Here is a 21,876-nt window from a genome sequence, read left to right on the forward strand (position 1 = left end):
AGAGCTTCCGGCAGCAGCTTAGGCTCTGATAAAAAAAAAAAAAACTCCCACGGAAACACAGTGTATATACTTGGTTCCCTGTTCTATTTAGAAAACGGAAGTTAGTGTAGCACCATCTTGTGGCCAGAAAGTAAATATTCAACCAAATACACTTTCCCATAGAAAAATTAAATACATTTTTATTATTTTTTTTAACTTCCAACCCTACCCCATAGTTACCAAAATAAAACACTTGTTAAAAAAAATTACATCATAAAAAAAACTACATAAATAGTTACCTTTTTTTTTAATATGTATGTCATGAGGGTATATTACTGTTGCTTTTGTAAATAAAGGCTTGTAACTATTATTATAATATAAAAAAGACACCTTTATTTTGAAATAAAATATTATTGCCCTTCCTTGTACTAGGGAGGCCAATTATATGTTGTAATAGCTGGGACACATGGGCAAATAAAATGTGTGTGTTTCATCGTCAATAGAACATTTTATTTTTAAACTACAATGGCTAAAAGTTGAGAAATTGAGATTTTTTTTTCTTCTTCTTCCCTGCAAAGTGCATATAAAATAAAATAATTCTTAGCAAAAAGTACTGCCCAAAGAAAGCCTAGTTTGTTCCGCAAAAATAATATATAGATCATTTCAGTGTGATAAGTAGCGATAAAGTTATTGGCGAATGAATGGGAGGAGCGTGATGTGAAAATTGCTCTGGGTTTGAAGGGGAAAAAACCTCTGGTCCTGAAGTGGTTAAACTGAGCAAGAAGTTGTTAGAGTCTTATGAACAGGAAAGTTTTCTGTTCCTCTTCTCCATAGAAGAAGCAACTGATACTTTTTATACACAGATTATTCAATAAAGTCTGTGTGTTCAATATAACGGCAATGCTGACAATTAGAGCTGCTTATTACTGCATTCCAAGCAACCTCTACATCTGCCAGTCCTCATTCAATGTTCTGCAGTGATTGGTTGCATCACTTTCCACCAATCACTTGAGAAAAATAGATGCACTTATGTGTGGATGACCTTCCGCTTTTTTCGAGGCCAAGGGCAATTTCCATTTATTAAAACTTCCCTCCTCCTGGGAGAGTACAACAGATAGGTTCAAGTATCATACAGGCTGTAGGGCAGCAGGGTCTTGCCTCAGGTGGGATACTAGGTACACACAGGCTGCCTGATACTAGTGCATGTCCAGGACCGATTTATGGCCCCTCAGGGGAACATGATTAAAAGCTGCTTCTTATTAGTTTGTAAACACAGAGGAGAATAATGAGAGAGAGAGATTTATGTTGATGAGGGGGAAGAAATCCACAGGAAGATGGGGACCTGGGAGGACTCCGGTTAAGGAAAAGGCTACAGCTAGAAATACAGTATCTACGTTAGGAAGAGAGGTTATTTATTCATGTCAGAGATTCTTTTATAAAATTCATTGAGTAACTTCAATATGTTTTAGTACCTCATGGGCCAACCTGTTAAAATATTCCATTTATCTAGCATTTATTACAAATATTACACCCTTTCATGCATTGCTGAGACTATTCCCTGCTTCTCATTTCTCATTATTAAAACACAACTGATTTATGATGTTGATAAGCCTTGGGCAAAGTTTAAATTACTGAGACGCCTACAATAATATATTCAGACATAGTTTTTCAGTTCTTCTGAAACAAAATGAATTCCTACTGGGTGTGAAGCCCTCACAGGGCGGCTGCATGTTGTTACAGAAGCTCACGCTGTGTGCCCTGGTCAGAAGATACAGAGCCAGCACCATATAATCTGTGAACTCATTCTATAGCACAAGGCTCGTAATAATAGCGGACATAATAACAGCCAACTAGAATGCATGATCTTATCAATGGCATGTTACTGTGTAACCTACTGGGGACCGGCTGCCTAACCACCCCCCCCCCCCCCCCTTAAGGACCAGGCCATTTTACATCATGCGGGGGGGGGGGCGCATTTGAGGGGGTTAGTTAACATTTGAGGGGGTAGTTAGCTAGGCATGGTGTCCCCAGTGTAGCCAGGTGTCCCCTGTATTGCCAGCAGCCTTTACTTACCTCCCAGGCTTCAGCGATGAGCAGCTCTAGCCCCATCCGCTCTGGCCGGCATTCCCGATCACACTGCCGCTAACTTCCGGGTCGTGGCTTGATGACATCATCAAGCCGGGACCCGACACTTAAGGCAGAGGGAGCAGAGTTGCCGGTCAGAGCAGAGGCATGCGACGATTGCCGGGGGAACATTAGGAAGGTGAGTCCTGTTCCTCTTCTTCCCCTCAGACCGCCGCTGCCATTAGTGATCACTACGATCGGCCGGTGATCATAGTGATCACAAGCCAATCGTGATGGCTCCTGATCACTGAGGGGAGATGTCAGCTGTCATATGACAGCTTAATCTTCCCTCTCGGGTGCACATGATCGCGTCAGGAGCGCAAATGGCAGGAGGCATAAATCCTAAGCCGCATCAGGGATAGGTAGCCACAAGTGCGGCGTAGGATTTACTACACGCGGTCCCCAGAAGTTTAATAACTATTAAGCAGGCATAATAGAATTGTATGAGGTGGGATGCAGAATTATTCTGCAATGCAGCGGACTTAAGGTGGCCACACACCATACAGTTAAACAAACCAATTTTACACCAATTTGATAAATTTGATTTGTTGTACCGAAAAATGAAAGTTTTTTTTTCTCATACATTCAATAAATCTGATTGAATTTCCCATTTTTAATCGATAAAAGAAGATTGAGAGTGTTGGATTTTTCTGTCCAATTTATGTGAAAATGGAATGGTGTGTGGTAGATTGACAATTTCTTTATGTACAACCCCAAGTATGTTTTTCTGAGTTTTCAATCATTTATATCATAATTGAGGAAACATTGAACCCATGTGTGTGGTACATTGGTCAGATTTTTGAAATGTTACAATCAATTAGAAAAATTGATTGCAATTCTTGAATTGGAACGATATTTAGAAAATTGAATGGTATGTTGCCACCTTTACTGTAAAAGGCCTTTTACACTAAATAAGTGGATGTCAGTTATAACGGAAATGACAACTGAAGTGCAGCCTAGCCATGTTTCCCTATGTGTCAGTTCAAATTATATGTGTTTAAACTGAAACCACAAGAACACTGTACATTTAAAATTGATGCCTTTTAAAGGGTACCTGAGAAATATAAAAAAATTATTCATACCTGGGGCTTTCTTCAGTCCCCTTCAGACTAACCGGATCCTCGCCGTCCTCCTCCGGCCCCTGGATCTTCCGCTATGTGTCCCAGCCGGCACAGGGATTGGCCAGCCGCGTGTGCTCCCTCATTCTGCTCCCAGCGACAGGAGTGCAACGGGGTGCATGCAGCCAGGCCATGCATGCGCACTACACCCCGACTGCCTGAAGTACCAGGGCCTGTAGCAGAAGATCAAGGGGCCAGAGGAGGACAGCGTGGGACCAATTAGCCTGGAGGGTCTATATACACCCAAACAACTCAACTGGTTAAAACTTGTCCTCTAGCCCAGGGCTTTTCAACCTTTTCACTAATTGTACCACTTTTATCGCCTGAAAAACGTCAGGTACCACCACTGCGCCTGCGCAGTAGATCTGACCCAATCAGGCTTGGCTGTTTCCACTGGAGCCCAAGCAGAGAGCCGCTGCTGTGCATGCGCTCACCTCAACAAGGAAATCTTCGGGGGGGGGGGGGGGGGGTCCAGCACTGGATCCTTTCTACTGAGGGAAAAGGGGGATGCCTATTTAAGATCCAGAGGTAAGTACCACCCAGGAGCACTTTCTTCTTACAGGTGCACTTTAAGAAAAGGGGGGCATATGGGAGAGCAATATCAGATATCAGGAGGCATTGGTGGGGCAAAGGATAAAAATTAGATTGTTAGCCTACAGATTACAAATATAGGCAATACTTCAGACCTCATATCAGTAGTAACCCGGCCGCAGCGAAGAGATAGCCAGGCGATTGGTGCAGTGACGCCACGTATACGTCAATTACAGGAACTAAGCAGTAATGTAACTTCCTGTATTTGAAGTATACCCGCTGTCATTGTGCACCATTTGCCTGGCTGTCTCCTCACTGCTGATCTGAGGTCTGAATTATGCTGCAGGGCAGACAAACTTGGAGTGTACCAACTGGTCAACAGCAAAGTACCACTGGTGGTACACGTACCACAGGTTGAAAATCCCTGCTCTAGCCCAACAGCAGTGCTTGTCTTCCATCCTCCTTTCCTGGTTCTCAGACGAGGCATTTTCTTCATTGGAAAAAGACTTAGCAGGTGGTGATCAGTTGATTTAATCATACAAAACTCTTCTCTAGTCTCTAGGCCCCATCCTGTTAGTTGTGTCTATATTTACAAGACCACTTTATATTGCTTAAGTAACATGCAATGTAAGGTGTACTTTTATGTAGTTCATTACTCAATTAGCGCAACTTGCTACACAATTAGCATAAACGCTGCTATTCTTAACATGCTGTCAGAAATCCTGTGCTTACCAACTAAGTTGCGGCTGCCACCACTGGCAGTGCATCTGGGACTTCCGGTGCAGCTGCTCGCAGTGGCAGAGATAGTGTCAGCAACGTTCCTGCGGGGATCCGGCCGCATGATACTCAGACTGTAAATGAGGGCGGACGCATGCACTGGCAACGTCGCTCCTCTTATGCCCTAAGGAAGTGTGTCAGCTGATCAGCTGTTAGCTGACACGCAGGACTCCACCTCCGGTTCCTGATTGGCCAAGCGGCTGGGGGGGGGGGGTGTTCTCCTGCTTACCCGGGCTATTTACGCTCTGTTCTGACACTTGCTCACTGTCTGCTCTAGCTAACACTTCGCAGTGAAGGCTTCAGACCTTAGTCAGTTCCGTGTGTGGCTTGAACCGGAAGGACCACGGGGATTCCATACTAGCTCAGCTATTACATATTGTATTACCTGTGTATTGACTTCTGCCTGTTTTTCTGACTACTCTCTGCCTGCCAATTTTGTACCTTTGCGAATCTGATCTGTTGCCGACCTCTGCCTGTTTACTCACTTAGATTTAGCCTGCCGATTCTGTACCTCTGCCTATCTGACCAGTTGCCGACATCGGCTTGATTACTCACTTTGTTATTGCCTGCCGATTTTGTACATGACCAATCTGATCTGTTGCTGACTCGATTGCCTGACCATTCTATATATATCTGTTTGTACTGCCTTCTACTGTCACTGTATGTAAGACTTTACCCTTTCAGGGAAAGTATATTTATTGTCTGTCTGCTAGTGCCCACACACACTAGCAGATCGTTACACATGTGCTATCTGCACAAATTACGATTAAAGTTCTTTAGTGAATCAACCACAAGAGGAGAAACAAGTTTGAATATGAAAGATTCTGTCACTTGGCTAAAGTTAGATTTTGATACAGGAAGAGGCATGTTCCTTCAGATTACCCTCCCAGTCCCTCCTTTTTCATGCCCCATAGGGGAGTGAATGGGGCGGGGTAGCAGAGGGAATGGGAGAGTGATAGGAGGAAATATTGCAACAAGCCTGTTTCTTCCTGCTAAAAATGTGACTTTAGCCAAAGTGAGTGATTACAGGGTCTGGGAGTAACGAAGAGAGGGATGGACAATGCACAGAGGTATGCGGATCCAGCATGAGCATACCTCTGTGCTTACCTTAGGTAGCCTTGCCTCTGGTCAACTTACTGTAATCCGCTTATTCACATTCAGGATACTCTACGCTTCTACAGTTTCCCCATTGTCTGTATTGAAATTAAATGCTTGTCATTAGGTTAAGGTTGTCATTTCCAGTCATGTTTCAGGTTGCACTAAGGACCATATCACATGGCTGCTGTAAAGATATGTAGAGAAGGTAAAGTCTGCAGAGACTCCAACATACCTGTAAAGTCTGCAGCATTTAGCTAACAACAGGCTAGCACCGATGCTTGAGACAGTGTCACAACTCACAGAAGGCTGACATCATTCAGCCTGTGAGCGAGGTGGAATCTGTACAAAGACTGTGTAGTGAAAATATGCTGGCTACATTGTGACACTATCCCAGACCTGGAAATGTTCTTGCTACAATGTGAATAAGCTTTACAATGTTTCTAATCTGTGCAGCTGCCTAGGAAGTGCACACATTACAGTGTAACTTGTTCAGAGGCGTAGCTAGGGTTTTCAGCGCCCGGGGACAAAGACTTTTAATGCGCCCTCAAGGTGAAGGTTGCGCCGCGCCAAACAAGGGGCGTAGCCAAATAAATGTGTGTGTGGTTATGGGTGGAGCCAAATGTACATGGAGGTTAGCAGGCTCACGCTCACCCACCCTCCCTCAGTATGTACCTTCCAGCATGTTCCAAGACAAATTCAGCAATCATGAGCCCCCCCTCCCCCCCCCCCCACACACACACACATCAAGACAAACTCAGCAATCATGAGCAAACATTAGGCCCCCAACATGACCAACTCAGCAATCATGAGGCCCCCAACAAGACAAATTTAGCAATCATGAGGCCCCCAACAAGACAAATTCAGTAACCATGAGACCCCCACCAAGACAAAATCAGCAGTCATGAGGCACATAAATAGACAGCATTTCACATAAATAGGCAGAATGTCCCCTTAATATGGTAGACACCTCTCACCTGGCAGCAGTTCCCCAAAATACATTCAATCTGACAGCAGTGGTTCCCCAAAAATAGGTAGCCCCAGGTCTATAGGTGTCCCCAGAATAGGTGTCCAGCAGTATAGATGTCCCCAGAATAGGTGGCCAGCGGTATAGATGTCCCCAGAACATATAGCCAGGGATAGAGATGTCCACAGAACAGGTAGCCAGGGGTATATGTGCCCAGTATATGTAGCCAGGGGTATATGTGCCCAGTATATGTAGTCAGGGGTATATGTGCCCAGTATATGTAGCCAGGGGTATATGTGCCCAGTATATGTAGCCAGGGGTATATGTGCCCAGTATATGTAGCCAGGGGTATATGTGCCCAGTATATGTAGCCAGGGGTATATGTGCCCAGTATATGTAGCCAGGGGTATATGTGCCCAGTATATGTAGTCAGGGGTATATGTGCCCAGTATATGTAGCCAGGGGCATATGTGCCCAGTATATGTAGCCAGGGGTATATGTGCCCAGTATATGTAGTCAGGGGTATATGTTCCCAGTATATGTAGTCAGGGGTATATGTTCCCAGTATATGTAGCCAGGGGTATATGTGCCCAGTATATGTAGCCAGGGGTATATGTGCCCAGTATATGTAGCCAGGGGTATATGTGCCCAGTATATGTAGTGAGGGGTATATGTGCCCAGTATATGTAGCCAGGGGTATATGTGCCCAGTATATGTAGCCAGGGGTATATGTGCCCAGTATATGTAGCCAGGGGTATATGTGCCCAGTATATGTAGCCAGGGGTATATGTGCCCAGTATATGTAGTCAGGGGTATATGTGCCCAGTATATGTAGTCAGGGGTATATGTGCCCAGTATATGTAGTTAGGGGTATATGTGCCCAGTATATATGTAGTCAGGGGTATATGTGCCCAGTATATGTAGCCAGGGGTATATGTGCCCAGAGTAGGTAGCAAGGTGTCCCCCTCCCCAGCAGGAGGGGAGCAGCGCAGAGAAGAAAGAGAGCTGTGAGCAGCGGTAGGGAAGGGGGCCATCTCCCCCCCTTCCCTCACCTTAGGGGGCTCTCACTCGCTCGCTCTCCCCTCCAGAAGTAATGTCCGGGTGGCTGGCAGCGGCGGACGGAACTTACCTCCGTCTCATCGCAGCGCGGAATGGATTTGCCGCTACTCTGGTCTGGTCCAGACCAGAGTAGAGGCTGCAGGACCCGAACTTCCGGCGCTGGAGCGAGACGGAGGTGAGTTCCGCCCGCTGCGCCAGACACCCGGACATTAATGGAGGGGACAGCGAGGGAGGGAAAGCACTGTAAGGTGAGGGAAGTAGGGGGGGAGATGGCCCCCTTCCCTACCGCTGCTCACAGCTCTCCCTCTTCTCTGCGCTGCTCCCCTCCCCAAACCCCCCCCCCCCCCCCCAAAAAAAAACACTGCAGTTTAGCTGGGCACCCTTGGGGACCCGGCGCCCGAGGGCACTTGACCTACCCCGACTCCCCTAGCTACACGTCTGAACTTGTTGCTTTCTTATGTGTTGTATGAAATAGAGAAAAAGTAATTCTAAATAGAAGTGACTTTGTAAAAATATGAGAAGGGTGTGGAGAAGTGAAACATACATCTTTTTTTCACCTCTTTCATTCAGAGATAAATTGTAATACATTTGTTTTTATAAATGTAGACTGTTTTAAATAACCCTGAAACATATTTTTTCATATAATAAAGTCTTATTTATTAGTTCAACACAATGTGTTATCTTTGCAAGGCCCTACCCCATCATTTGAATCATTAAAGCATTGTAATATTATTTTGACTCGATTTAAAAAATGTTCCACGGGTGATTGATATGCAGGATTTTACTTTCAGGCTTCTGAGCTATAATGTAATCAGGCAATGGGCGTTAAAGAGAAACCGTAACCAAGGATTGAACTTCACCCCAATCAGTAGCTGATACTCCCTTTCCCATGAGAACTCTTTTCCTTTTCTCAAACAAATCATCAGGGGGCTCTGTATGGCTGATATTGTGGTGAAACCCCTCCCACAGTGTGATGTCAGCACCATGGTCCTGACATCAAAATGTGGGAGCATTGTGGGAAATAACAGCTGTTTCCAGATGCCAAAAATGCATCATGTCTTATCACTGACATCACCTGCCAGCAGTAAAAATGTCACCATGTGATAAATGTCAGAACGTAAATCAGGGAGATGAAAGATTTTACAATGGGCAAACACTGACTAAATCATTTATAAATAATTATTGTAAATATTAAACACTTTTTTTATCACGTTATTTTCACTGCAGTTCCTCTTTAAGGTTCCACAGGCCTTTCCTGAACTGCTGGTAGCATATCTCAAGCAAGAACAACCATATGTCTGTAATAAGAAGTCACTTCAGATGCTTTTGAAATATCTTGTAACTAAATAATATTGTGGATCTGATTTACTAAGCTTATCTCAGAATGGATATATATGGAGAACATAAATGGTCTCAGAACTTGGGATGGATTTATTATAAAATGGCTGCTGACAATTTAGTATATTTTATTTTAATTCATCTTACACCTCCCAACCGTCTGAGAGTAAAAATACATTTTAGCAGAGACATATTTGGTCAAAAACACACCCACCACACCTCCAGTAAAGTTTTTTTTATAATTTCTTCAATCATGCCCTCACTACATCACAAGTCACATCTTCATCCCACACCTAGTTACACCTTTTAACCAAGCTCTAATCACACCTTCACCACACCTGAAGTCACATATTTACCACATCATCAGTCACACCTTCATCATACATCTAGTCACCCCTCTAACACAGCTCTACTCACACCTTTATTATACAGCTCTACTCACACCTTTAACCCACCTCCAGTTACACCTTTCCACACAGCTCCAGTAGCACCTTTATCACACCTCTATTCACACCTTCAGCATACATCCAGTGACACTTTTACTACACAGCTCCAGTAGCACCTTCATCACCCCTCTACTCACACCTTCATCACACATCCAGTGGCACCTTCACCACAGAGCTCCAGTAGCACCTTTATCACACCTCTACTCACACATTCAGCACACATCTAGTTACACCTTCACCACACAGCTCCAGTAGCACCTTTATCACACCTCTACTCACACCTTCAGCACACATCCAGTGACATCTTCACTACACAGCTCCAGTAGCACCTTTATCACACCTCTACTCACACCTTCAGCACACATCCAGTGACATCTTCACCACACAGCTCCAGTAGCACCTTTATCACACCTCTACTCACACCTTCAGCACACATCCAGTGACATCTTCACTACACAGCTCCAGTAGCACCTTTAATGCTGGGCATACACGGCTAGATAGTGCGCCGGTATCGAGCCAGAGCCAGCTGCTCGATGCCGGCGCGTCACCACTCACCACTCGTCCGTGCGTGCGGATCGATTCCCGCTTGTCCCCGCGGTCGCTTTCAAATCAGCGCTAATCAGCGCTTCGTTTTTTCTATTGTTCTGGCCGCCGGTATCGAGTGCGAAATCGATCCGGCGGGCAATCGGACCTGTCGGAATTGATCAATCGAGCCATCAGCGGCTCGATTGATAGGAAGAAACGAGCCGTGTATGCCCAACATATCACACCTACTCACACCTTCACCACACACCCAGTAACACCTTCACCGCAAATCCAGTCACACCTTTCCACACAGCTGCAGCAGCACCTCAATCACACCTCTACTTACACCATCACCACACATCCAGTCACATCTTCATCGCAAATCCAGTCACACCTTTCCACACAGCTCCAGTAGCACCTTTATCACACCTCTACTCACACCGTCAGCACACATCCAGTGACACCTTCCCTACACAGCTCCAGTAGCACCTTTATCACACCTCTACTCACACCTTCAGCACACATCCAGTGACACCTTCACCGCACAGCTCCAGTAGCACCTTTATCACACCTCTACTCACACCTTTAGCACACATCTAGTGACAAGTACACCGCACAGCTCCAGTGGCACATTTATCACACCTCTACTCACACTTTCAGCACACATCTAGTGACACCTACACCGCACAGCTCCAGTGGCAACTTTATCACACCTCTACTCACACCGTCACCACACATGCAGTCACATTTTCACCACACATCCAATCACACCTTCCCCGTACATCCAGTCACACCTTCCCCGCACATCCAGTCACACCTTCCCCGTACATCCAGTCACACCTTCACCATACAGCTCCAGAAGCACCTTTATCGTACCTCTACTCACACCGTCACCACACATCCAGTCACATCTTCACCACATATCCAGTCACACCTTCCCCGCACATCCAGTCACACCTTCACCACAAAACTAATCACACCTTCACCACACAGCTCCCATAGCACCTTTATCACACCTTTACTCACACCTTCACCACACACCCAGTCACACCTTCACCGCACATCCAGTTACACCTTCCCACACAGCTCCAGTAGCACCTTTATCACACCTCTAATCACACCTTCACCACACACCCAGTCTCACCTACACCGCACATCCAGTCACACCTTCACCGCACAGCCAGTCATACCTTTAAGAAAGTTGTTGGACTAGTAATGACTGGTTAACTCTTAACTGTGTTTACTGCTCTTTTCTGTGAGTGAGGTACATGAAGCCTTATATTTTCTACCAGGTGGCCATCTCAACCATAGCTACGACTTCATCAACTGTTTCTATTACCTGCTGTCCTGACCCTCAAACACTAACAATACATGGCAAATAAACATGCTACATGTTGTTATTATATGGTAGGTAGGAAACAGAAAACAGCAGGAGAGGATGATGGGTGCCTGGCGATAAGAGGAGCCCTTACCTACTATACATACAAAAACGGTTGTTTGTGTTTTCAACCGTAGGTTTTAAGGTTATTATTTTACTATACATTGTGTCATGCAGCTCCTACCCTATAGAACGCCTTGCCTCATTCAGTCAGAACAGCTCCATCCCAGACCAGATCAAAACTCACCTGTTAAGTCTGCCTTTTACAAACATATCATTCTTTCTGCTATGACAACATTCATCGTCATGCCCCAAAATACTGAACTCAGACATGTTATGCACTTTGGGCCTTACTGGAGAAAAGGACTTTTCTACAAGTGTTTTTTCTGACAAAGGCTGAATTTACTCAGTGTCTGTACCCTTTAAAGTATTTGTGTGGGGCAGGAACACAATAGGTGTGTTATATCTCCAGGCTGAAGGGGTCTATCCAGTTAGTCCACAGACTCTCACAAAATAACAACCATCTTTCCACAGCCATGGGCTCTGGCAGCCATTTTATAAGAACATATAAGAATCTTCAAAGCCACAAGTGTTCTTTGAAAACAGTGCCAGGCAGCAATGAGAATTTCTCAGTCATGGTTGTGAAACTGACCTTGCCTACAAACTGGCCAATCCCAACGTGATATTTTAACTTTAGGCAGAATTTCCATCACTGTGGAACATTATATTTGCTATTGACATTTAGTTCTGTTTACGGCTAGAAAACATTTATAAGAAACGTTTGCAAAGTTCACATTTTTCCTGCACTCCTCTCAGCTGTAAAATGTGAAGCTATTCAACCATGCCACGGCAATTTAAAATAATACCTACTAAAGTTAAACTAAATGCAAAATTGAAAAGGACAAATTTTCAAAGAATTTGTGTTGATTAGTACAAATTGTAAGTATTACCTTTGAAACTAAAACTAAAAAAAAAAATCCATTTTGTTGTGGTGTTTGCCTATAACTTTACAAATATCTCTACAGACTGAATACTTTTATTGAGCGTACTGTGAAAACAGATCTTTGCTTTTCATTTGTTCAAAATTACAAATCCACATCCTTATGCTGAAGTTGCGTGTTTTTTAGTGTAATGCAGGGATGCTGAGAAATGTAGTGTGTGATCTATTTTTCTTCCTGCTTTGGGTGACATGTGGTCACACTTGATTAAACTAAGTAGGAGGAGAAAAACAGTTGTAGTGGATTTTTTGTGGAAAGCAAGTGTGGCCCATAAAACAGGAGTTTTGTGCACCACTTTGCCTCTATACTCACTTATAATCCTGATTTCTATTGTCATTTGTTTAAGTTTGAATTCAATTGGGCACTACATTTGAACTAAATATTAAAAATAAAACTAATAAATTCCATCTATAGGATAGTTATGGAAGATAACAGTGATGCAAGTTTTTCTAAAATACTGTAAGATGATGTGTTCACTGATATCAAAAGGAAAATGCCCTGCGCCATGCAGCCATTAAGGACAGTGGAAAAAACAAGGGAATGTAATTGTGCTCTATCTAAAAGCTGCATGAGCGTCCCGGTGCCATGCGTTTCCTCCATCAAGCTTCCGTAGGCATAAGTAAAAACTGCTACTGTGCATGCGCAGACTGCTCCTGGCCCCGGGATCATGACTGAGGAGGTACGCGGCCTGTGCTGCGCATGTGCAGTAGTCTGCAGCTGACCAAGTCGGCCAGCTTTTTGAGGGGACAGCAACTGGGCAGAGCAGCGCAGAATGACAGCGAGAGACCAGGAGGGCTTGAGGGAGCTGGGAGAAGCCCCAGGTAAGCTAAACTGGCTGGTACCTTCTAAGGCCAAGTACTGGTTCATAGGCTAGGAATGGGTTAACACTTCATTACAGGAAAAGAAATTACTCTGACACCATTTTCCACTCTTTTTGCTTTTGAAGCCCTTAATAAATAATTACTTCTGTTTGCTACAGTAGCAATCATTCACTTTTAAATGGGAGCATGTGCATGCACCAGCTCGTCCATGTGCAGTATTGACAGCTCACCCTGCTCCTGCACAAACTCCAGGCATTGATTCCGATGTAGCAACTCAGGGGGACACGTCATTTACTTTTATTTTTACTAATTTATGTGGTACCCAGGTGAAACTGCGGTTGCTCAAATCAGATGCAGCCCTGGCACTGTCTGATCTGCGCTGCAACGAAATCAACTGGTTCACCAGCCTACCCACCCATGCCCCACCCCCAGGCTCCCATGGGGTATATCCACTTGTCTAGGCAGGGGTGTAACTAGAAATCACTGGGCCCCCTCTGTGAAACTTTGGATGGGTTACCCCTCCCTCCGCTTTCTGCACACAACCAATGTTATTCAATTGACTAGTGCACACTTGAATGTGCTTTCCCCATGCAGATAAAAACTGACAGCAGTGAAGCACTGCACACATTTTCTCTATCAATTACTTTAGCTTCTGTGACAAAATGTGCATGTTTTCACATACAAACACACATGGTGTATAGAATACACACACAGAAACTGACAAACGAGTGTTCTCCCAGCCACAGCTTATTACATTCACTCTGTCCATTACTGATGGAGCAGAACTGGCTCTGCAGACTTCTCCAGAACCACTACAGTGAGCACTTGGGGATGGGTAGAGATGTTGGAGGCTGGGCGCTGCACACTGAATAGAACTGTCTGCAAATCTTTGCACGATTCCTTGCCAGTGGCTGAGCAGATGCAGTCATCAGAACAATTGTGCAGAGAGCAGAACGTTTTTCTTCTCTCCATGCCCTTAGTTATCGGTCTTTCAGGACAGGGAAAAGAAACTTCTCCCCATGCTGCTTCTGCCCCCACTCCCCCCTGCGGCTGCAGCCCTTGCCGGGTCTATTGTTACACACCTGTTGTTAGCAGTCCACACATCGTTGTTGCACCATTTGGATTCCTTACTTAAGCTCTGGAACTGTATCCTCTGAAAATATAAAAATGCTCCACCAAAATGTTATCCAATGTGTGCTCTACACACCTACATGATCCCAGTGTGTGTTCTGTGGGGGGGGGGGGGGGGGGGGCTACCTGCACCATCCAGCAGACCTTACCATAAGTTGGATAGGAAATTGTACACATAGCTGGGCTTATCTGCAAGCTATATACAGCCTAGGTACACTTACTCAGGGGGTACTTCTAATGGGTCCAGAGGGTGTTTGGGCTTGACAAAGATAATAAAGAAAATATAAGAGTCTGAGCTTTAGAAAATCATAACTCAAATATGAAACTGAATAAATATGTTAATGAAAATGGTGAGGAATGTCTGGCAATCATTTATACACAATTCGGCCTACTAATAAATGTAAATGTGTCAGGGGGTACTTGAGATAATATTGCCCATAGTAAGTACAGGTAAGTACTTGAAAAGCACATGCTTTTATATGGGATACATATGAAAACACAGGGCACTCCATTGTCTGCTACTAGTTAAACCTGCTTATTGAAGGCTGAAAAAGTCTACACACTGTTTTTTTGTGATTCACAAAAAGAAGAAAAAAGCAATCCATTTCCTGAAAAGTGTGTTTATTTAGGACAGAATTAGTCTTTAGATAAGATTTTCTTATGTGTAGGTGGCTATAATATTGGTTTAACACTAAATTCAAGAGTCCCAGTCTACTTTTAGCAAGGGTCTTGTTGCAATCAAATTTGCACAGCAGGGAGTCTGCAGGCTTCACCAATCCTACAGACCATCTGTAGGAATTGTTTAGTGATAGTTTCTAGTTCTTTATTGATCTATCTTTAAATACAGGTATAAAACCTGCAATTGCTGCCTGTTACTTTGAAATGAGTCCAGGCTTTGCTGCAGCGTTCTGAGGCTAAAGGCTTCTAGCCCAGGCCCTTCCCTCATCCTCTTGGTCACAGTATCCAGGGAGATTCATTGTTGTGACAACTTGCATTCATAGTGAGTGTCTCTAAAGAATTAAAGAACAACTATGTAGGAAGACAGGCTGAAGGGCCACATTCTGTTAGAGAGAGGTTTAATTACACGGTCCGTAAAAGATAGAGTCCAAGAAAGATTTCAGCACTAACAGCTGAAAGTGGATACAGAAGTGAGGCAGGAGGAGGCAACCTAAGTGTGGCGAGTAGAAGTACTAGTCAGATAAGAGCAACCAAGGTCAGGGGATATATGTAAATAAGAAGCAGACTGGAGGGTGTGGATGTTTACCTGCACTTAATTCTGCCCTCAAGCCTTCTGAGCGTACGTCTTGTCCACACTGGCTGCATTACAACAGGTGAGTAGGATGCATAAAGTGAAGCAAGTGGTTGCTATTTGGTCTAAAGAGGAGGGTGTGTGTTTGGATGGGAAGGTAGCTGTGCAACAGTTATCTCTCTAGGATACTGTGTAGGGCTGGGTGCTGGTATCTGTCACTAGCATACCACAGGTATTCCATATACTGTATACCTTAGCATTAGATAGTATAGCACTGTGCAAAGCACAGCACAACATTTTTCTACAAAATAACAAAGAAAAGGATTACGTGGAACTGGGAACACAGACTTCCATTGACTTATTGGGTGTATACTTATACCTGTGAGCTATTTCTTGCAAACAGCTTAGGTTGTACTTGTTATAGCGTATCATATAAGTTCAGAGGATCTGCTTTCTTTCATGGATGGATAGTTTTTATAGACCATACTCCTCTTCTGTAAGTAATGATAATATTTTTTCTGTTTTCTTTGGTCTTATATAATTGTATGTTTTCTGACGTTCTTTTTTACATTTTAGCTACACAAAGATGGGCCATCGTTGCCCCCCTACAATGCACTGGCTGATATCCTTCCCAATCCATGGATCCAGCAGGCCAGAGAGCCGAAGGTGGCGGATCCTGTGGCACTTCCAAATCAGCTGAACACTCATCTATCTCAGCAGCTTCTCAGGTAAGTTTTTTTCACAGTTTACCTCAGTGTGTTTTATAATGAGACCCATGGTACTGATGCTATAGAGGCATTTCACTTTGCCTGGTTTCCCCTCACACATAGATAGGTCCAGGAGAAAAATCATTAACCATAATCAGAGTAAAAACTTCTTTCTTCATCCACACCAGAAGCTCTTCTGGGGGCTTTAGAAATGTCTTAGTATGGTGTTTCTGTAAACACCCCCTTTCACTTATACACTGTTTGGTATCTGTTGTGTGTAGTGTAGTCCATCTATCAGTATCCTTTTATAAACAGAATGTAAAAAACACTGCAAATTAACTAAACTTTTCCAAAGATTCAGCAAATGTAGATAGTTTTATTGTGATGAGTTTATGTATCATATTTGTGTCGGCTTATAGACTATAGTATTATCATAAGAAAGGGCCCTTCACTCCCTTAACCCCTGACTACCTTACACACCCTGACTACCTGAACTGAAATTGTGTGTCCTTATTCTCTTTTAGTAATAGTGTGGAAATGCCAGGTGACCCAGTAATGGAGCATCAGGAGCAGGTATGTACATGCTATGTACACTGTGTTCACATACTGCATGTGTATACTGATCTGTGCGCATGTGTTGTGCATGATTACCTTTTCAGATTAATAGACTTTACATAAAGCACATTAGATATTGCTTTCCAGCCTCAGGGTCTATGTGACCTTTCTGGTAGTGCATTGCCTCACACATTTCAGAGGTATACAACAAGATGCTAAGATACTACTATGTGTGTGTGTGTGTGTGTGTGTGTGTGTGTGTGTGTGTGTAGGTAGGGGCGTAGCAATAGGGGGAGCCACCATAGCACAGCAAGGCTGCAGCAGCCTCTCAGCCAGGGGCATAGCAATAGGGGTTGCAGAGGTTGCGACCACATCGGGGCCCTTGGGCCACAGGGGCCCTAAAGGGTCCTCCCTCAACTGCAGTATTAGCTCTCTATTGGTCCTGTGCTCATAATAATCACTCCTATAGATACTATGAATAGTGGTAATCATTAACAAACTGTTTCCCATCCCCTTCTTGCACCTCTGACACTGTAGTTTCCATTGGCAGGTTTTGGTGCGCCGCATCAATTCCCATTGTAAAACTCGCATCGGGGCCCACAGCTCCTTAGCCACGCCACTGTGTGTGTGTGGGGGGGGGGGGGGCGTAGCAATAGGGTGTGCGTTAGTATTAGCTCTCTATTGGTCCTGTGCTCATAATAATCACACTGCAATTTACATGTATTTTTGATACTTTTTTTTATTTTTTAGAAAAAAAGGGGGGTGAGGAACTATTTGAAAATATTTTTTTTCACTATGTTTTTCTGCATGGACAAGTGTTCTCCGTGCCTTGGTGTTGGTTATAAATAAATTTCGTTTTTAGAGAAAAAGTGGAGTATTTTTGTGTCTGGTTGGTATACTATGAGCATGTACAGATATGACATCCTAATTGTGCACTTTGAAATCAAACTGGGAGCCATACATTTATGCATTGTGATTGGCTACACTAAGCACAGGCTTGAAAATAAAGATTGGCTGGTAGTGTGGGTGGCTTATCCAAAATAAAGGCACTGCAATTGGATAATAATGTAATCAGAATCTGGTTTGAGTTAGGGGATTGTTTGGGTTAAACGTCCATTTTTTTTAGCCCTTTTATTGGCCCTGTTGGGGATTATTTATATTTGAAGAGTGCAGCCATGACAGCCTGCATTATAAGGTAAGGGATTTAGGGATATGTGGCAGCTTCATGTTGCAGCCAAAGTGTTTTTGGACAGTGATAAGTGGCAGCAATGTCCATAAGGTCATAACTAATGTTGCGGTGTTTGTGCTTTGCCAGATTTCTTAATTGTGGAATCGGCACTGATTTGCTGCCCTATCTCCTGTACCTCTTTGGTGTGCAGCATGTGCAGTGAGACTCCTGACCAGGATCAGTTCTAGACTTTTTTTCAGCCTGACTTGTGAGGATTCCCCCTTCCCGATTTGGAGTGATCACTCAGCACCCGAAAATGTTCACCCACAGTATAGGTAGTTAGTTAGCCAGGTGTAGGTGTCCCCTCTAGAGGATAGCCAGGTATAGTTGCTCCCAGTATAGGTAGATAGTATAGTTGCCCCCAGTATAGGTAGCATAGTTGCCCCAGTATAGTTAGCTAGTATAGTTGCCCCAGTATAGATAGTATAGTTGCCACAGTATAGGTAATATAGTTGCTCCAGTATAGTTAGCTAGTATAGTTGCCCCAGTATAGATAGTATAGCAGGACAGCAGCTCCTTGTAGTGGTGATGTATATTGCAGTATGCGCTGCTGTGACAGAACGTCTATGACAGAGCACACGCGGAGGAGAGGGGGTTGACGGGGACTATAATAGAGGAAGCGTCCGCCAGCTCAACCGGTAACACATGCGGCAGCCGCGAGGGGAGGGGGGGTGAGTGGCGGGGGCAGGGGGCGGAATGCCGCTTGATGCAAATGCATCACTTGGTGTCATGGGCCAACCGTCCCTGCTCCTGACAATCCTCATCAAGTTTTACTGTGTATTTTTTCAGTGCTTATATTGTTAGTAGATTTTATTGCTGTGTGTGTCATCGCTAACTGAAAGAATGGTGCATACTTGTAGTAGCTGGCTTTGTGATGTAATGTATTCATTTGTTTATGTCATATGAAGTGTATTTTTGTCAACTTCAGTCAAACTTGATTATTTATTTATTTATTTTATTTATTTATTTATTGTATTTATAAAGCGCCAACATATTACGCAGCGCTGATTATGTCTGGCTCATCTATACACTCCACCCCACTATCTTGTGGACCCCAACTTGCCTACCTGTCCTATCTAGAGTTGGGCCAAACCTCCGATTTTAGGTTCGCGAACCTGGTTCGCGAACTTCCGCGGAAGGTTCGGTTTGCGTTAAAGTTCGCGAACCGCAATAGACTTCAATGGGGATGCGAACTTTGAAAAAAAAAAATTTATGCTGGCCACAAAAGTGATGGAAAAGATGTTTCAAGGGGTCTAACACCTTAAGGGGGGCATGGCAGAGTGGGATACACGCCAAAAGTCCCCGGGAAAAATCTGGATTTGACGCAAAGCAGCGTTTTAAGGGCAGAAATCATATTGAATGCTAAATGACAGGCCTAAAGTGCTTTAAAACATCTTGCATGTGTATACATCAATCAGGTAGTGTAATGAAGGTACTGCTTCACACTGACACACCAAACTGTTCACTGAACAGAACAGGTATACAGTGGCGGGTTCACTGAACAGAACAGGTATACAGTGGCGGGTTCACTGAACAGAACAGGTATGCAGTGGGGGGTTCACTGAACAGAACAGGTATACAGTGGCGGGTTCACTGAACAGAACAGGTATGCAGTGGCGTGTTCACTAAACAGGTATACAGTGGTGGGTCCACTGAACAGAACAGGTATACAGTGGCGGGTTCACAGAACAGGTATACAGTGGCAGGTTCACTGAACACAACAGGTATGCAGTGGCGTGTTCACTAAACAGGTATACAGTGGCGGGTCCACTGAACAGAACAGGTATACAGTGGCGGGTTCACAGAACAGGTATACAGTGGCGGGTCCACTGAACAGAACAGGTATGCAGTGGCGGGTTCACTGAACAGGTATACAGTGGCGGGCAGGACCGGATTTGTACTTTTTACCGCCCAAGGCCAACTATACCGTCTTTATGGTTGCTATCTCTGTGTGCCCCAATGAGAATTCTCCTTACTTTCCATCATTGGTGTCACAGACAATAACTATTTTAGTAATACGTGTATAAATTATTAGTTATGTTTTCCTTAAGAACTTTTATGTTATGTTTGCCATCTCATTAATGATGGACCCATTGTGTCACCATGAGAGTTAGACTGATGTGTACCTGCAGGATAGAGCTTACAGGTCTTGCAAGGACGACACAAGTACAGGACAGAGAGTTCAAAGGATACAGCTGTCTTTGTAGATAGAGATGGCTGCATAAAACAGCTTTACTGCCCCTCACTGAGCCGCCCCTAAATTTCTGGTGCCCTAGGCCATGGCCTATGTGGCCTTGCCAGAAATCCGGCCCTGATGGCGGGTCCACTGAACAGAACAGGTATACAGTGGCGGGTTCACAGAACAGGTATACAGTGGCAGGATCACTGAACAGGTATGCAGTGGCAGGATCACTGAACAGGTATGCAGTGGCAGGATCACTGAACAGGTATGCAGTGGCAGGATCACTGAACAGGTATGCACTGGCAGGATCACTGAACAGGTATGCAGTGGCAGGATCACTGAACAGGTATGCAGTGGCAGGATCACTGAACAGGTATGCAGTGGCAGGATCACTGAACAGGTATGCAGTGGCAGGATCACTGAACAGGTATGCAGTGGCAGGATCACTGAACAGGTATGCAGTGGCAGGATCACTGAACAGGTATGCACTGGCAGGATCACTGAACAGGTATGCACTGGCAGGATCACTGAACAGGTATGCACTGGCAGGATCACTGAACAGGTATGCAGTGGCAGGATCACTGAACAGGTATGCACTGGCAGGATCACTGAACAGGTGTGCAGTGGCAGGATCACAGTACAGGTATGCAGTGGGCTGAGGGCTCACTGAACAGAACAGGTATGCAGCCAGGAAAAGCTAAGCCTAACTAATCTTTCCCTAGAGACAGACAGCAGCTCGCCCTACTCTCTCTAATGCAGGCACACGAGTGGCCGTAATGGCCGCCGCTGCCTGCCTTATATAAGGGGGGGTGGGGCTCCAGGGGCTAGTGTAGCCTAATTGGCTACACTGGGCCTGCTGACTGTGATGTAGAGGGTCAAAGTTGACCCTCAGGTGCATTATGGGGCGAACCGAACTTCCGCAAAACGTTCGCGTGCGGCACCCGCACGCGAACCACCTAAGTTCGCGCAAACCACGTTCGCCGGCGAACCGTTCGGCCCAACTCTAGTCCTATCTACCATCACTATATTTCCCTTCCAGTCTAGTCAACTGTCCTGCATACCAACATGTCTGCTACCCCCGCACCCTTCACCTCCACAACGTGCTCCAATCATCTCCTGCCCTAACCACCCCTATTAAATGCCAATAAACGCCAATGTTAAGAAAAACATAGGACACCATTTTCTGTCCAAACAGGATTTTGAAGGCATGCCTGCTTAGTTATATTATTTGGGTGACATGCTGTCTAGACATGATCTTAGCTTTCTAGAAGAGGGTGGAGAAAACTCTGGAGGAGGGCCCATTATTAATTTATATGTACACCCCTTCTAAGTTTGTGCACTTTTATGTTACAGTGATGTGAAAAACTATTTGCCCCCTTCCTGATTTCTTATTCTTTTGCATGTTTGTCACACTTAAATGTTTCTGCTCATCAAAAACCGTTAACCATTAGTTAAAGATAACATAATTGAACACAAAATGCAGTTTTAAATGATGGTTTTTATTATTTAGTGAGAAAAAAAACTCAAAACCTACATGGCCCTGTGTGAAAAAGAAATTGCCCCCTGAACCTAATAACTGGTTGGGCCACCCTAAGCAGCAATAACTGCAATCAAGCGTTTGTGATAACTTGCAACAAGTCTTTTACAGCGCTCTGGAGGAATTCTGGC

General features: G+C 44.5%; 1 protein-coding gene across 5 annotated transcripts in view; it reads left to right on the plus strand.

Annotated features, from left to right (window-relative positions):
- CCDC33 (coiled-coil domain containing 33) overlaps positions 1–21,876 on the plus strand; it is a 153,601-nt gene that overhangs the window by 92,947 nt on the left and 38,778 nt on the right. For all 5 annotated transcript variants that reach the window (XR_011029964.1, XM_068272576.1, XM_068272575.1 and 2 more), the window contains 2 exons: positions 16,113–16,264; positions 16,768–16,816. Coding sequence is in view for 4 of the 5 variants with exons in the window: in XM_068272576.1 (XP_068128677.1) it covers positions 16,113–16,264; positions 16,768–16,816 (201 nt within the window). In the remaining variant the exon portion in view is untranslated. The remainder of the gene's footprint in view (positions 1–16,112; positions 16,265–16,767; positions 16,817–21,876) is intronic.

The sequence above is a fragment of the Hyperolius riggenbachi genome, chromosome 3 (genome assembly GCF_040937935.1).
Source record: "Hyperolius riggenbachi isolate aHypRig1 chromosome 3, aHypRig1.pri, whole genome shotgun sequence".
Classification (NCBI taxonomy): domain Eukaryota; kingdom Metazoa; phylum Chordata; class Amphibia; order Anura; family Hyperoliidae; genus Hyperolius; species Hyperolius riggenbachi.